Source organism: Cetorhinus maximus, chromosome 16, assembly GCF_964194155.1.
Source record: "Cetorhinus maximus chromosome 16, sCetMax3.hap1.1, whole genome shotgun sequence".
Taxonomy (NCBI): domain Eukaryota; kingdom Metazoa; phylum Chordata; class Chondrichthyes; order Lamniformes; family Cetorhinidae; genus Cetorhinus; species Cetorhinus maximus.
In genome coordinates this window covers 90,430,454-90,448,586 of record NC_135894.1, presented here as the reverse complement: position 1 = coordinate 90,448,586, position 18,133 = coordinate 90,430,454, and the positions used below count along the sequence as shown (strand labels likewise).

At 45.2% G+C, this 18,133-nt stretch overlaps 1 protein-coding gene across 1 annotated transcript in view; it reads right to left on the bottom strand.

Annotated features, from left to right (window-relative positions):
* Nucleotides 1-10,749: 10,749 nt before the first annotated feature.
* The window catches only part of LOC144691898 (uromodulin-like 1), an 84,796-nt gene continuing 77,412 nt past the window's right edge, over nucleotides 10,750-18,133 (bottom strand). Inside the window, exons 27-28 of the mRNA XM_078560472.1 lie at nucleotides 14,368-14,458; nucleotides 10,750-10,992 (exon numbers count right to left, since the gene is read on the bottom strand). Of these exons, the coding sequence (XP_078416598.1) occupies nucleotides 10,805-10,992; nucleotides 14,368-14,458 (279 nt within the window). The 3' untranslated portion in view covers nucleotides 10,750-10,804. The remainder of the gene's footprint in view (nucleotides 10,993-14,367; nucleotides 14,459-18,133) is intronic.

The following is an 18,133-nucleotide window of genomic DNA, read 5'->3' as shown; positions in this document are numbered from 1 at the left end:
ATCAGAAATTGAGACAGAGAGGTCAAGGAAGGGAAGAGAAGTGTCAGAGATGGACCATGTGAAAATGATGGAGGGGTGGAGATTGGAAGCAAAATTAATAAATTTTTCCAGGTCCCGACGAGAGCATGAAGCAGCACCGAAGTAATCATCGATGTACCGGAGAAAGAGTTGTGGGAGGGGGCCAGAGTAGGACTGGAACAAGGAATGTTCCACATACCCCATAAAGAGACAGGCATAACTGGGGCCCATGCGGGTACCCATAGCCACACCTTTTATTTGGAGGAAGTGAGAGGAGTTAAAGGAGAAATTGTTCAGTGTGAGAACAAGTTCAGCCAGACGGAGGAGAGTAGTGGTGGATGGGGATTGTTCGGACCTCTGTTCAAGGAAGAAGCTAAGGGCCCTCAGACCATCCTCGTGGGGGATGGAGGTGTAGAGGGGTTGGACATCCATGGTGAAGAGGAAGCGGTTGGGGCCAGGGAACTGGAAATTGTTGATGTGACGTAAGGTGTCAGAGGAATCACGGATGTAGGTGGGAAGGGACTGGACAAGGGGAGAGAGAAGGGAGCCAAGATAACGAGAAATGAGTTCCGTGGGGCAGGAACAGGCTGACACGATCGGTCTGCCAGGACAGTTCTGTTTGTGGATTTTGGGTAGGAGGTAGAAGCGGGCTGTCCGAGGTTGGGCGACTATCAAGTTGGAAGCTGTGGGAGGAAGATCTCCAGAGGAGATGAGGTCAGTAACAGTCCTGGAAACAATGGCTTGATGTTCTGTGGTGGGGTCATGGTCCAGGGAGAGGTAGGAGGAAGTGTCTGCGAGTTGACACTCAGCCTCCGCGAGGTAGAGGTCAATGCGCCAGACTACAACAGTACCACCCTTGTCAGCGGGTTTGATGACAATGTTGGGGTTGGACCTGAGAGAACGGAGTGCAGTGAGTTCAGAGAGAGACAGATTAGAATGGGTGAGAGGAGCAGAGAAATTGAGACGGCTAATGTCACGCCGACAGTTCTCAATGAAAAGATCAAGAGAAGGTAAGAATCCAGAGGGAGGGGTCCAAGTGGAGGGAGAATATTGGAGGTGGGTAAAAGGATCCGTTGAACGGGGAGAGGACTCCTGCCCAAAGAAGTGAGCACGGAGACGAAGACGGCGGAAGAAGAGTTCAGCATCATGCCGAGCCCGAAATTCATTGAGATGAGGGCGTAAGGGTATGAAACTAAGTCCTTTGCTGAGCACTGAACGTTCAGCATCGGAGAGGGGAAGGTCAGGGGGTATAGTGAATACGCGGCTGGGGCTGGGATTGGAAGATGGGGTGGGGACGGAGGGACAAGCAGGGGTGGAGGGTCCCAGATGGGTGTTGGTGTCGATGAGTAGTTGGAGCTTGCGTTCCTTAGCACTTGAGAGAAAGAGAAAAAGTTTCTTGTTGAGGCGACGGATGAGGCGAAGAATAAAATGAAACTGGGGGCACGCGCAGCTTTGAAAAAGGATGCGGCGGTGCTGCTGGAGGGAGAGGTCGCGTGTGTTCATATGGCGGCGCATGGCACTGAGTGTGGATCTGAGAATGTGACGGGAACAGCAGTCCGAGAAACGTTTTATGTCCCGGAGATACCTGTAATCCTGGGTGGGTTCGAAACAAGAGGGATGGAATTTCAGTTGAAATCCACGTGGGGTGAGTCGGAGACGGAGACAGTCACTGAGAAAGGAGATATGGCTGTGATTTTGGACATTGACTAATGTGATCAGGAAGCCTGATTACCCAAAACAATGGCACATAGGACATATCATCAAAACAATACACTCAAGGAATTATTCAACCACCACAGACAATAGTATTGGAATAGGGTCATTAACTTTGGAGCCAGGTGCTGTTACTGTGCTGTTACTGTGCTACCTCAAACAGCAGGAGAATTGCTCATACAATGAGAATTGATAATATTCATCCGGATACACCTTCCATGGAAAACCCTGTATTGTGTCAACCAGCAGGAGCTAATGATATTTGTCTGGGCTTTGCATGGAATCAAATGAACATTGGAACATCAAGAAATATGTTTTGACATGTCTGAGTTGAATTATTATAACAGCAGAGTAGATCAGCATCTGGACTGCAGTTGGAAGAAGGATCAAGTTTGGTCAACTTGACTCAGGCCTACAGTCAACACCAGACAGACCAGCCATGTTGGGGAATGTAAGTGTTTTCATAAGAGCATAAGAACATAAGAACTAGGAGCAGGAGTACGCAATTCAGCCCCTCGAGCCTACCCCGCCATTCATTACGATCATGGCTGATCTCATTTCAGCCTCAACTCCAATTTCCCGCCCTCTTCCCATAAACTTTCAACCCGTTACTAATTAAAAATCTGTCTATCTCCTCCTTAAATTTATTCAGCGTCCCGGCATCCACTGTACTCTGAGGTAGTGAATTCCACAGATTCACGACCCTTTGAGAAAAGTAATTCCTCCTCATCTCTGATTTAAATCTTCGACCCCTTCGCCTAAAACTATGGCCTCTCATTCTAGAATGCCCCACAAGGGAAAACATCCACTCCACGTCTACTTCGTCTATCCCCTTTAGCATCTTATATACCTCAATCAGACCTCCTCTCATCCTTCTAAACTCTAGTGAGTATAGGCCTAAACTGCTCAATCTCTCCTCATAAGACAAGCCCTGTATCTCTGGAATCAATCTAGTGAACCTCCTCTGAACCGCCTCCAATGCAACTACATTCTTCCTCAAGTAAGGGGACAAAAACTGTGCACAGTACTCCAGGTGCGGTCTCACCAATGCCTTGTACAGTTGCAACAACACTTCCCTATTTTTATACTCTATTCCTTTAGTAATAAATGCCAAAATTTCATTTGCCTTCCTTATTACCTCCTGTACCTGCATACTAGCTTTCAGTGATTCATGCACGAGGACACCCAGATCCCTCTGCACTGAAGCATTCTGATTCTAACTGAGTCGTGGTGACTTTGTGTCAGGTACTGGGAATAGGTTGTTTTAAGTTTTGGGTTTCGTACTGTGGGGTTATGGGTGATTCAATGAAGCAATTATGAATTACCAGAAGATACTTGTCTTGCTGGTCATTCTGTTCAAGCCTATACTTGTGAATCAGGTGTCACGAACTTGAGTGTGGGGAGGGTCTCTGAGGGAAAAGGGGAACCCCTACAAATATCACTTCCTCTCCCTGACCACTTTGAAAGAGGATCAAGATTTGGGGGATAGATATTGCCCAAGGCACTGTGGAGAACTCCCTTGTTCTTTGAATTGTGCCACGGGATCTTTTGCAGTTACCTGAGAGGGAAGCTAGTGTCTTAGTTTAGCATCTCAACTGAAAGTCAGCAGTGCATTACTCCCTCAGCATTGAAATCCCAGTCTGGATTAGGTGTTCAAATTTCTGGAGTAGGGCTTGAACCTACTGTAAGGGTTAAGCAGGGACTTCTAGTTAAACAGGGAGTTCTATTAGTAAAACCAAAGGTCAGCAGAATTCTCCAGGCGAACCTTGTACACCATAGGGCTGATATTAGCAGAACTCTCCAGAAAGACCTTGGGGATCATAAGGGATTAACTGGTTAGGAGACAGAAGGGGGGATGAGGATAAACAGATAATGGTAAAGACAGAGAGTGCCAGGGACTGGAGACATCTGCTTATCACGTGACTCGGTACTGGAAAGATTAGAATTTGAATAACGCAATGTGTACATGGCTAGTTGTGTATACAAAGATGGTTTTCCTGTAATCAGTAGAGTTCTGTTTTAGCCAGTCTAAGGCAGGCTCTCCCTGCATCCACTTGAATAAAACGATCGTTAACCTGTATTTGAGCCTCTTGTGGTCGATTCTTAGAAGGCACCGCAACACAATAATCTCCTAACTCACCAATGGGGAAGGCAATGATCAGAAATTGAGAATTGGGGTGGGGTGGGGGTGATCAGAGGAGCTGGTGAAGCTCAGGTCACCAATTGTGAGGGGAAGGGATAAGAGGGCCATGGTTTGTGGGCAGATCAGGAAGCTGAAGGTCAGGGCTTGGAGGGATCAGAGGCTTCCTTGAGAGGTCCAGGGGGGTTCACTCCTTCTCCTCTGGCCCATAAGGAATGCTGAAAGAGCCAGTTACTTTGGGGAGCATTAGCTCATGCTTTCCTTTTACATCTGAGTTTCCGAATTTACACATTAAATAACTAGCAGTCCACCTGCCCATGGTGGGACACTTAGACATCCTAATATTTGCCAGCATAAAAATGGTGGCTGGTGTGTGCGCAGAGTCTTGGGGTCGGGATGAATGGATTTCACTACTTACTCCCAGGCTGGCCCCCTCCCGCTCATCCTGGGATGTAGTTAAGAACATAAGAACATAAGAAATAGGAGCAAAAGTAGGCTATTCGGCCCCTCAAGTTTGCCCCACCATTCAATAAGATCATGGCTGATCTGCCCCAGGCCTCAATTCCTCTGTCGTGCCAGCTCGCCATAGTCCTCAACACCCCGACATTTCAAAAATCTATCTACATCCTCTTTAAATACTTTCAGTGATCTAGTGGCTATAGTATTCAAATTGCTGCTATAGTATTCAACTTTTTAAAAATGCACAACAAAGTTTTGTTTTTACTGCCTGTTCTACTTTTAGTGCTCTTGTTTTTCTCACTTGCCCTACTACTGCATGAACTACTAAAATTTAGGAATGAGAAAGCTGGATTACAGTAATCGTTTAACTCACCACACCCTTTTTTCTAGTTGTGGTGATACTTGAAAGGTAGGATTGTGAAAACAAGGTGTGTTCGTATAAGGTGGTAACCTTCGTAATGTGATTGTTGTTTAACAACAATGTTGCTCTTTCAAATTTTGACCCATTCAATTTGGGAATCAAGGGAAAATTATCTACTGGTTAGTCATACCTAGCACAAAGGAAGATGGCTGTGGTATTTGGAGACCAATCATTTCAGGCCCAGGACGTCACAGCAGGAGTTCCTCAGGATAATGTCCTACGCTCAACTATTTGCAACTGCTTTATCCTTCCTTCAAACATGAGGTGAGAAGTGGGGACGTGTTCGTTGAAGATTACACAATGTTCAACACCATTGACAACTCCTCAGATACTGAAGCAGTCCGCACATGAAGCACATGCAGCAAGACCAGGACAATATTTCTCCTTGGGCAAGCAACATTCACGCTGCACAAGTCCCAGTCCCAGGCAAAGACCATCTCCAACATGAGAGAATCTAACCACCACCCATGAAAATCAATCACATTATCATCACCGAACCCCCCCACCATCAATATCCTGGCGGCTATCATTGAGCAGAAGCTGAACTGGACCAGCCATATCTTTATTGTGGCTACAAGAACAGGTCAGAGACTGGGAATTCCACAGTGAGTAACATGCCCCCTGGCTCCCCAAAGTCTTCCCACCATCTATAAGGCACAAGTCAGGGTGTGATGGAATTCTCTCTACTTGCCTGGATGAGTGCAGCTCCAACAACACTCTAGAGTTAGATACCATTCAGGGCAAAGCTGCCGGTTTGATTGGCATCCCATCCACCACCTTGACATTCACTCCCTCCACCACTGGCAGGCAGTGGTAGCAGTGTGTACCATCTACAAGATAAACAGCTGCAACTCGCCAAGGCTCCTTCGAAAGCACTTTCCAAACTCACAACCTCTACCCTTTAGGAGGACTAAGGGCAGCAGCTGCATGGGAAAACCACGATCTGTAAGTTTTGCTCCAAGCCACTGACCATCCTGACTTGGAGTTATATCACTGTTCCTTCACTGTCGTTGAGTTAAATTCCTGGAACTCACCACCTCCATCACCCTCCCCCCCTGCCACCCAACAGCACTGTGGGTGTACCTGCACCATATGGACTGCAGCAGTTCATGAAGGCGGCTCACCATCACCTTCTCAAGGGCAATTTAGGGATGGACAATGAACATTGGCCTTGCCAGTGACCCCCACATCCTGTGAACGAGCAATAAAAATAATGCTCCCAGCAACCCCTTTCAAATTTTGACACCTCGCAAATGTTGCTTCTCGCCTGAAAGACAATATTATTTACCCAAAGAACACAGTCCTAGCAAATGCTGAAAATACGTTTTTATTAGCACACAAAACAAATCATGCTAGTACGACAACACATTTAGGGAACAAATATTGAATACATGATTCTGAAAGCTGTGCTTTGCTGTACAGCTGACCCTGCAGACGGAAATTTGATGGCATCAAAAACGCCTGGATTGGCTCTCATGGGATCTCACAGGTTCCCCCTGTTCCGAACTGGAAGTGGGAAATAGTTTGTGCTAATCTACTCAGGGTGATTTGGCACAAGAAAGAAAATCCTACATTGGAGCAGTAAAAAGGGAATAAAGACCTAGAAGTTAGATCAGGTCAAAACAGGGCAGCGAGACATGGAGCGGCTCCAAGGAAATTTGATCATTTTCATTTTACCGGATAACTGGGACATGAGATAATGTCAAACATGTTAAACAAATCTGTACCTGACTTCACAGCAGAGCACACAAATTATACAACAGAAATAGAATTGAGCAGTATGCTCAAAAAAAGAGACATGCTGTCAAAGCTTTTCATCTTGCACTCATCAGAACAGGCACAAAAATACCAAATTACAAAGGGAGGCAACAATTTATACTGCATGAGAAAAGGGTGCTGATTGGTTAGCAAGTTGGCTCTGATTGGTTGAGGCTTTGCCATGGAGAATGCAGCAGGGAGCCATTGCTCCCCATGCTTTTGTTAATTCAAAAAAGAGCAAAGTCCAGACATGTTCCTTTTGCCTGCAGAGGACAGGTCCCTGAGTACGAAGCATCCCGAGCGTGCAAAAAGTGACATTAACAACCTATTTAAGATTATCAGTTGGGCTCGCAATGCAGTTCATTTATGCTTGCTAGAAGCTAGGTATATTCATATGCAGGGACCTGTCCTCTGCAGGCACAAGGAACATGTCCAGGAATTATGCATTTTTTGAATTACAAAAAAGCATAGCTCCCTGGTGCATGCTCCATGGCAATGCCTCAACCAATCAGTGCCAACTTGCTAACCAATCAGCGCCATTTTCTCATGTAGTATAAATTATTGATCCGTTTGAAATTTGGCATTCTTGTATCTGTCCTGATGGCTGCAAGACGTGAAGTTTCAACGTCATATCTTTTTTCAGCAAGACTGAAGTTCTATATTACCAAGCAACTATTTGTAACCAAGGATCTAAAAAAAAAGTGAGGAACTTAAGGTAATTAGTATCAACAGAGAAAATGTTTGAGAAAAATTTAAGGGACTAAAATCTGACAAATCCCAAGGACTTGATGACCTATATAGTAGGATTCCAAAAGAGATAACTGCAGAAATAGTGGATACGCTGGTTCTGATTATTATGAAGGAAGTGGTAACAATGCACTTAGAAAATCACAGGCAGGATAGTTCAGATAAAAGCAAAATACTGCGGATGCTGGGAATCTGATACAAAAACTGAAAATGCTGGAAAAACTCAGCAGGTCTAGCAGCATCTGTGGAGAGAGAAACAGGGTTGACATTTCGAGTCTGTATGACCCTTCGTCAGAGCTGAAGAGAAGTGGAAATGTGATGAAATTTATACTGTTTAAGGGGTGTGGGGCAGGTGGAGCTGGATGGAAGGCCAGCAATAGGTGGGGACAAAGGAGGGATTGACAAAGATGTCATGAACTAAAGGACAAAAGGGATTGTTCATAATAGTGGTTAGTGCTAAAGGTTTCTCCAAATAAAAGGTGTGGCTATGGGTATCCACATGGGTCCCAGTTATATCTGTTGCTTTATTGGATATGTGGAACATTCCTTGCTCCAGTTCTACTCAGGTTCCCTCCCACAACTCTTTATCGGTACATCGATGACTTTTTCGGTGCCACTTCATGCTATCGTCTGGATCTGAAAAAATTTATCAATTTTGGTTCCAATTTCCTCCCCCCTTTCACCTTCACATGGTCCAACTCAGACACAACTATCAGCACCTTTTTTTAGCACTAACCACTACCATTAACAATCCCTTTGTCCTTTAGTTCATGACATCTTTGTCAAACCCTCCTTTGTCCCCACCAATCGGCGGCCTTCTATCCAGCTCCACCAGCCCCACCCACCTTCAGCAGTATAAATTTCATCACATTTCCACTTCTCTTCAGCTCTGAAGAAGGGTTATACGGACTCGAAACGTCAATTCTGTTTCTCTCTCCACAGATGCTGCTAGACCTGCTGAGTTTTTCCAGTATAGTTCAGATGGTGGAGTTTCCTGCCCCGTCACCCGAAGAGTCAACAGGGAACACATCCCCACCTATCACAGCAGTCCACAGTCATTTAATGCTCCAGGGGCACTTAAGGGCCTCAATTGGGGTGAGGGTGGACCTAGACCTCGCACCCCCCCACCTCCCCGCACCCCCAACCCCCCCATTTAAAATTACGGACTGCTCGGGGCCAAGTGGGAGGGCAGCGGAGTGTCCAGCTGGGGAATATAACATGTCCACCGCTTGCAAACCTGCCAGTGGTGGACCATAAAACTCTGCCCATAGATTGATCAAAGTCAACATGGTTTACAAAGGGAAATCATGTTTGACAAATTGAGTAAGAGCTTTTTGGGTCACTTAGATAAAGGGGAACCAGTAGATTTGGTATGCTTGAATTTCCAAAAGGCATCTGATAAGTTGCCACATAAGGTGCGACATCTTGTCGGTGCCGGGGAAGAGTGACGAGAGCGAAGACTGGCCAATAGGCCAAGCCCATTATTAATGTCTGGGGTGGGGAAGGTGAGGAGGGTGTGGGGAGATCGGTGAGTGATAGTCAGCAATGGTCTGTGGATTCAATGTAGACCAAGGAGGCGTACTCAATCAGGCCTATTTGCTAACTATCTGTGAAATTAGGGCCTCTCATAGGACAATCCATTTTAATTATCATTTTGATAAAATCCCTTCCCACTTTTCACCCTTTCTCTCCTGAAGCTGCAGGATTCGTCTGAGTCCGATTCACTCAGCTCCACCGCCTTCCCCACTCTTCACAGTGAGTGTGAACCAATCATTGGCTACTGGGCCATGTGGTGCATCACAGCAGACCCCGCTCCTGTTCATTGAGACAGTAACCAGATTGCGACACCTCCCCCGACATCACCCCATCAACAATAATCAGGAAAGTCACGGCAACCCGGTTGCTACTCCTTCATGACACCTCACAAAGTCGCCTTCGTCGGGTCATTCCACACAAAAAGTCTGCCTGCCCATGGTTAGTTAGAATCACTCACGCACTGATGTACCACACACAAGCTCTGATTTTAGCCCGCTCTTCTAAGTGGCAGAGCAATAATTTAATTTCTATCATGTACCTATTCCCCGCTCGCTGCATTTTGTTTAAGAAATAATCTTGCTTTTATCGGGAGACTTTGCTGTAATTTCAGTCATTGATCCAGATTGCTCTAGTCCAGGGAGAATCTTTTTAAATCGACTCATTGTTGAGTAAATAGATTTCTGTAGTGCCTTCATCTTTTCTTAATGTTTTAATTTGAAGCTCTTGGTAGTTATTTACAAAAAGAGGATTCAGCAACTGCTTTGTTTATCTGAATTCGGACTCCAGAGATTTAAAGATACAGTCCCCATGGTCTAGAACGTATACTGGTGTGGATTTTTGACCGACAAGGGAGTCAAAGGTTATAGGAGGTAGACAGGGAAGTGACATTAAGGCCACAATCAGATCAGCCATGACCTTATCGAATAGCAGAGCAAGCTTGAGGGGTTTAATGACCTACTCCTGTTCCTTTTTCTTATATTAACATGATTCGCCCACTGGGCTCAGTGAGCAGTCAAACTGGAATGTCTAAAATAGGGGAAGCGTACACTTAGGTTTGGTGAATGAGTGCCCAGAGTACATACATTACAGAACACAAAATGAAATATAAACCATATTTATTCTCATGCCATTAAATATCTATTTTGTGTGACATCACTTCTCACAATTTAAAATATATGATTGGCATTTCCACCTAATTAGCAATGCAATTAAATATTCTGTGACTTTAAGAAAGGCATGGAATGATGTCATCCATTCATACCACTCTTGCCACAATGCGTGGGACTGTGAATTCTTATTGTGTACCGAGAACCTTTTCAGTGTGATTTCTGCAAACTGTATATATGCATGTTTCAGTTTCCCTTCCCTTTCTTTTGATACTGTCACTCAGGATCTTTTAGAGGATATCAAAATGACCAGGAAATATGTTGACGTCTTCAGGGTTCATTTATTCCTTTTAACTCTAACTTTAACGACCAGAGCCATTAAATGATAGGTCCAGCAACTACAGCTTGCATTTATATAACGTCTTTACTGTAGCAAAACATTCCATGGTGCTTAACAGGAGCATTATCAAATAAAATTTGACACTAAGCCATGTAGCAAGATATTAAGACAGGTGACAAAAACTTGGTCAAAGAGGTAGGTTTTAAGAAGGGTTTTAAATGAGAAGAAAGAGATGGAGGGGGGTAAAGAGGCGGGGGGGTGGTGTTTAAGGATGGAATTAAATAGCTTAGAAACTAGGCTAGAAACAATGGTGGGATGAGGAAAATTAGGTTTAAACAAGACACCAGAACTGGTGCAGGGCAAAGGTCTCAAAGGGTTGTAGTCGTGTCCCGCTCCCCAGAAACACGTTAAAAGAGACAGATGAAATTATTCAGAATTCCTTTTGCAAAATGGCAAAAAAGTACTTGGGTTTCCTACTTAGGTACTGGTAAATGAATGACATAATCATGGCTGTCCCTCTGCCGAGACAGGGGCAATGCGCAATCCTTGGTACTATTTCCGTATCATCAGTAGTTATCGAAAGCCTGGTAGTTCTGGCCATTGGACTGGGCGATGAAGCTCCGACCCCATCTGGTGTATATGGTCACCACAACTGCAGATATTACTACAAGTGTCAGGCAAAGGAGGATTCCGAGTCCTATCACAGCCTTCATTGCTGAGACATTTTCATCCAGCTCAACCATGGGTCCACCATCTGTTAGAAGATAAAAGCATCAGCAGCTTAATTACATCAACAGCACTCACAGTTAGAGAACTGTCACAGAAAAACAGGGTTAGAAAGAATTCCACCATGATTTCATTGGTTAGTGGTGAAGTGGTAATGGAGGACGCTGTCTTTTCTATTTGGTTCCTCTTTCCTCTCCTCCTATTGAAAGTCTAAGTGAAGGTAGAGATATCTACAATCCTCCTGTATCTTGGTCATCCTGAAAGAATAGACAGCTAGAGCTCTCACACGCCTGGATCCCCGCACTGTTGGACTTGCCATCTTTAGAATAAGGTGTTAAACCAAGGCCTTATCTGGCCCATGAGGTCAACGCAGACCATTGGAAAAGAGCAGTGAAGTTCTCTCCCAGTGCGCTGTCCAATATTTATTCCTCAATCAACATCACCTAAAAACAGATTATCTGCTCAGTTATCCCAAAGCGCAAAGCTGTCCTGCAGCACAGTCGCTATCCTGATCAGATCATTGTTCATCGCACAAACTTGCAAATGGGCCAAAGACTACCACTTTTGGACCTGAACAGTGCCCAGTTTACCTCAAATTACCCTGGAAAGACAAAGTATCTCAAAAATTTAAATAACAGGTTAAGCTAGCCGTTTCACTCTGCTACAATGCAGTGGTGACGCGAGTGATAGTTTCCACTAGTAGGAAGCTGCCACCAATCCAAAAAGACGTTCTGCCTACCACACAATTGAGCAACATCATGTATGAATTTCAGTACCAATGTGATGTTAGATATGTAGGCCATATATCCCAATGATTGGTTGATCAAATCAAACATGTTCTCCAGCTGTTCATAACAGGCAGAGTACAGACTACTCAACCAGCTCATGTTTGTAAAACACAAAACAAAGCGTCTACTGTTAGATGTGATTCCCTGATTGGGCAGCACTTGCAGAACAATCCTGAGTGCACTAATAGCTACACTAACAACCAATTTAAGATAATCAGTTGAGCTCATAACATTGCACATTTACACTTGCTAGAAGAGACACACATTTGTGCACAGTACTAACCTCCTGATTTCCCAAAGTGTGTCCACCAACTTCAAGGTACAAGTCAGGAGTGTGATGGAATGCTCTCCACTTGCCTGGGTGAGTGCAGCTTCAACCACATTCAAGAAGCTTAACATCACCCAGGACAAAGCAGCTCACTTGATTGGCACCACATCCACATTCACTCTCTCCGTCACCGACGCACAGTGGCAGCAGTGTGTGCCATCTACAAGGTGCACTGCAGCAACTCAACAAGGCTCATTCAACAGCACCTCCTAAACCCAAGACACCCACCCCCTAGAAGGACCAGGGCACCAGATGCATGGGAACACCACCACCTGCAAGATCCCCTGGAAGCGACACACCTTCCTGATTTGGAAATATATCACTGTTCCTGCAATGTTGCTTGGTCAAAATCCTGGAAGTCCCTCCCTAACAGCACTGTGGGTGTTCCTAAACCACATGGACTGTCGCGGTTAAAGAAAGCAGCTCACCAGAACCTTTTCGAGGGCAATAAATGCTGGCCCAGCCAGCGATACCCACATTTTGTTAAAGAATTATTTTTAAAAATCCATTCCCTGCAAACAAAAGAAATATGCTCAACCCTTTTGCCTTTTTTGAATTACCCGGAAGCTTATAATTTCCCATTGCTTTCTCCATGGCAACGCCTCAGCCAATCAGAGTCAACTTGCCAATCAGTATCCTTTTCCCCTGTGGTATAAATTGCTGTGATTATTTGAAATTTGGCATCCTTACATTTGTCCTGATAAAAGTAAGGCGAAAAGCTTCAGCAACATGTCTCGCTTTCCAGCAATATTACAGATACAGTTATTTCTCCATGCATATAAAGAAATATATTGGAGGCCACTGCCTTAGAGCTGCTTGTCTGTCCTCCTTTAGCTCAAACACTTGGAGCTAGCTAAAGTTGTGAAGAGGGCATAAAGAGGCTACAAAAAAGATATAGACAGGTTAAGTGAATGGGTAAAGATCTGGCAAGTTGAGTGTAATGTGGGAAAATGTGAAATTATCCATCCTGGCAGGAAGAATAAAAGAGAGACGTCTTATCTAAATGGTGAGACATTATGGAGCTCTGAGGTTCAGAGGGATCTGGGTGTCTTAGTGCATGAATCGCAAATGACTAGTATGCAGGTACAACAAGTAATTAGGAAAACGAATAGGATGTTAACATTTATTGTGAGGGGAATTAAATACGAAAATAGGGAGGCTATGCTTCAGTTATACAGAGCACTAGTGAGACCACAGTTGGACTACTGTGTACAGTAATGGTCCTTATGTAAGGAAGGATGTAAATGCGTTGGGAGCAGTTCAGAGAAGGTTTACCAGACTAATACCTGAATGGGCAGTTTTACAGGTTTTACAGTATTCTAGTAGTTTAATGATCAACATTAATGAACCTAGTTTTTGTTTCAACATCTATTTAACTAACTGAATGATAAATTTCCCAGCTAGATATAATAGTGCAAATATTAATAACTGGAGTATCAGTATGTGAACGCAGAATATGGTCATCTGATATAGTTACTACATATTTTCCTCTCATTGCACTGGAGGAGTAAAGGCATTATCCAGTACACAATTAAGCCATCCAAATCTGAAGGCCCAACATCAAATTCCTGTCTGTTCTATGAAGTGATCTTACATTATGCAATTCATGTTACCCCCATGACAATGACTATGCTCCAAAAATCCTTAATCAACTATGAAGTACTTTGGGACATCCTGAGGTCGTGCGAGATGCTACGAATACAAGTCTTTGTCTCTTTAGCCATGGCTCCAATTGGACTGTTAAATTGATCTTGGTACCTCTTTACTAGGGAGGTGAACAAATCGGCCTTTGTGTTTGCATGTGTGCGTACCAAGGTGGAATGTGCGTGTGTCTCCAGTTTCATATTTATAGAGTGTACCTTGAGTGATGTGCTAAAGGACAGAAGGCACCTGGCAGCAAGACTCAGGATTTTAAAGAGGCCCCGTTCCTATCCAAACAAGTCACTGTTACATGACTGCAGGAATAATTGATCGCAACTCTGCTAATTCACCCATGTCAAGGATGATGAAAAAGGGAAGGGTTGGGTGGAAACACTGGCAATGACTGAAGTACATTGTTCCTCGATAAGGACGAAGCTTCTTATCTTGCTAATATATGCGTCAATTTAACCCTGATTATACCTTGGGCCATTTCATCTACATTAAGTGTGCTACACAAGTTGTTATGATCCAGTCTCCAACTTCATTAAGGTCATCATGCTTCATTTGGTGCATGTTGCTTTTGGATGAAATATTTGTTTTGGACAGTACATCATCACACTCAGACGAAAGTCAAAACACTACTCACCATTGTTATACTTGCGATACAGAGGTCCAAGTGATACTGTTCTTTCTGCAACAACTTCAGCACTCTCGACTGCATGTGAGCCACTGCACAACTGTTTAGAAGAAAAAACATGAAATAATAAGAATCAATCTACACTAAGATGTGGCAACGATTGCAATCCCAATCCACTTTCATGTCCTAGAGTGGCCACAAATTCTAGGAAAACGTAGCAAAGATACTGCAGAGGGATCATTGAAACATGGTCAATTACAAAAATGAATCACTGCGCAATAATTCTTCCTTCTGGCCTAGGACAGTTACACTGAAAGCGATGCAACAACTTGCCTTTAAACATCACTTAGCAGTATAAAACATCCCGAAGCCCAAAGTGTTATCAAACAATATTTGATACTGAGTCATGCAAGGAGGTGTTAAGACAGGTGACCAAAAGCTTGGTCAAAAACGTAGGTTGGTAAAAGGTCAGCGACCTGTAATGCTAACTCTGGGCGGAATTTTAACCACGGAATGCCATCCTTGATGGCGGAACCGGAAGTGGGCGCCACTTCTGCTCTCTTGTTTTTTGCTGGTTCCCGCGTGGTTACAATTATAAAATTTGAAGTGCTGGTGGGGGAAGCTTTTCAGTGGCGAAACCCACCATCAGCTGACAATACAGCAGGTATGGGCAGTGATACAGGAGCCTCCTGGACAAACAGGGAGGGTCTTCGTCACAGCCACAACATTCCTGCCTAACCGCATTGCCATTAATATAAGACTTATTGAGAGCACAAAGGTAGCAGGGGTGATTTTCAAATTTAAATTTCACTTGTAAGTGTTTCGCACTGCATCGCTTTCACTTTATTCATGTATGAATCATCGTTATTTGTTGAGACAAGCTTAGTCAGAGAGCTAAACGTACTGGTACGCCTCATGGTTGACATGCATTGATGTTTACATGGGAGTTAGGGACGCTTCATTTATTGCGGAAGAATGTGTTAATGTGTTTTTTTTTGTTCACTCTTTATTAAATGTTCATGTTAGTGTCCAGTGTTGTACTCGCCACTCTGTGGGGCAGGGCTGAACTTCCAGGCTCAGCTGGCCATCCCTTCAGGCATTGTAAAGGACATTGTCCGAGATCACTTTCACCAGGGATAGCTGAAATGTGTAGGTGATCTCAAAGCCCTGTACGGACTCTGCCAGCAAACACCCAGAAATGGACCTATATTTAGACAGTGCTGGCTCCGCCCTTTAGGCCCCTCATTTTCTTATCTTGACTGACTGTTCCCACTACCCCCAACACCACCCTCCAACCACACCTAGGATGCCAGGCCTTTGACACTTCACTCCTCCATGCCCCCGGCCCCACTCCATACACCCCCTTACCACTTTGCCACTTCACTCCCCCACCCCTGCCAGTCCCAAGCCATCATGCAAGCTGCCATTCTCCATGCCTGTTGCTTCTGATGCAGACAGCGTGCCAACTTTGTGCTACCTGTTAATTAGCATAAAGTCAACACTAACTGTTGAGCGGCTGCAACGCAGGGAGTACAAAATCATGACAAGCTGGCACCACTTAAAACTAGCCCCAGCTACTCAAAGCCAGACCACACTTCTTAAAGGGAAGGTGCACTCTGGCTGGAATAGCTGCAGGAGGTTGTCCTAAACTGATTCTGACCTAGAAAAACTCACAACATGGAAGAGCATGGACTCCCAACATGTTCTACGACAGCACTGAAGGCCTTGCTGAAGGAGATGTAGAGAAGGAAACATGTGTTCTATCCACAGAGGGTCAGGAGGCCCTGCAGACAAACTGTGCACAGGCCGTGGGACAGACAGCTGTGCAGATCAATGCCAGGCCTCCAGCCCCTAAAACCCGGATGCAGTAACACAAAAACGTTCAATGATCCCACACGGGTGGTCAAGGCCAGTGCATGCATCTTCAAATGCCACATTCAACCCTGTGATAACCTCAGACACTGCTCAACACGCCACACACCCATTACTCAATTACCAACAATCTCTACAAACCAGGATACATACCTCACATTCATAGCTTTACTTCACCCTCAGTCACTTAGGACTGCTGTGAGCCTCCCACCCACATCTCACAGCAGATGTGTAACAAAGCAGATGCAAGGCTGCTCAGTAACAGAGCGAAGGCAAGGTGTGGGACTGAAATTGCAGTGGGATGAGTTGTGCATAGACAAGTTGTGTCCTCCCTCCACCTTCCTCTTACTTCTCCCGCTCCTCAGCTCCGCGCCAGACAGCTGCTGGCAATGGCTGCGTACTCATGATTGTGCGGCTGTGCAGCATATAACAAGCCACCATAAGTCTTAAAGCCGGCTCTAGGGAGTGCTGCAGGGCATCTCCAGAGCAGTCCCGGCAGCAGGTACATCATTTCAGCATGCCAATTGTCTGCTCCATCCTGCTTTTTGTGTGGCAGCAGGACTTTCATTGTGCATATGCAGTGCTCGCTTCTGCTTTGAACACCCAAGTCAGCAGCCATGTGGTCAGTGGCTGGTCTTTACTGCCCAGTAGTCACCCTTTGGTTTTTTTGCTGCCAATGAATATGGGTATGATGACTGCTGCCATAACACTGGTAAGATACCAAGATACCAAGTAATCCACCTCCTAGCTCCCCAAAGCCTGTCCACCATCTACAAGGCACAAGTCAGGAGTATGATGGAATACTCCCCACTTGCCTGAATGAGTGCAGCTCCCACAACACTCAAGAAGCTCGACAAAGCAGGACAAAGCAGCCCGCTTGATTGACACCCCATCCACCACTTAAACATTCACTCCCTCCACCGCCGACGCACAGTGGCAGCAGTGTGTAGCATCTACAAGATTCACTGCAGCAACTCACAAAGGCTCCTTACACAGCATCGTTCAAACCCGAGACCACTACCATCTAGAAGGACAAGGGCAGCAGATGCATGGGAACACCACCATCTGCATGTTCCCCTCCAAGCCACACACCATCCTGACTTGGAAATATATCGCCGTTCCTTCACTGTCGCTGGGTCAAAATCCTGGAAGTCCCTCCCTAACAGCACTGTGGGTGTACCTACACCACAGGGACTGCAGCGGTTCAAGAAGGCAGCTCACCACCACCTTCTCAGGGGCAATTAGGGATGGGCAATAAATGCTGGCCCAGCCAGCGACGGCCACATTCCATAAAAAAAATAATTTTTTAAAAATAAGTATTGGCCTGCATGATTCGTTGCTTCTGGTCGTGCACCAGCCTGTACCTTGAGGAAGTGGAATCCTTCTCGGTTGCACCACTTCGAGTTTTCATGCAGTGCCCGCAAAGCAGTGTGCGTGCAATCAATGGCGCCCTGCAGGATGGGAAAACCTGCAGTCCTTGCGAGGCCACGTGCTCATTCTGCCTGCTGCTGTCTGGCAAGAGAGAATGAAATGTTTCAGCTCTCTTTGTAGAGGTCATCCATGATCTCCCTGAAGCAACATTGAACAGAAAACTTGCAAGATGTCGCAAATATCCCCAGTTCCAGCCTGGAAGGAGCCCGACACATCAAAGTTCACAGCCTCATCACCTTCCCAGCCACTGGCAATGCAATCCCTGTACTCCAGCAGCTGGCAAATTTCAGGGCACATTCTCGCTGATGCCATAGACGTCCGACATTGCCCCTTGGACCTGTACTCACTGGAGTTCAAAAGAACGAGAAGCAACCTTATTGAACGGTATAAGATTCTTAGGGGGCTTGACAGAGTAGATGCTGAGAGGTTGTTTCCCCTTGTGGGAGAGACTAGGACCAGCGGGCATAATCTC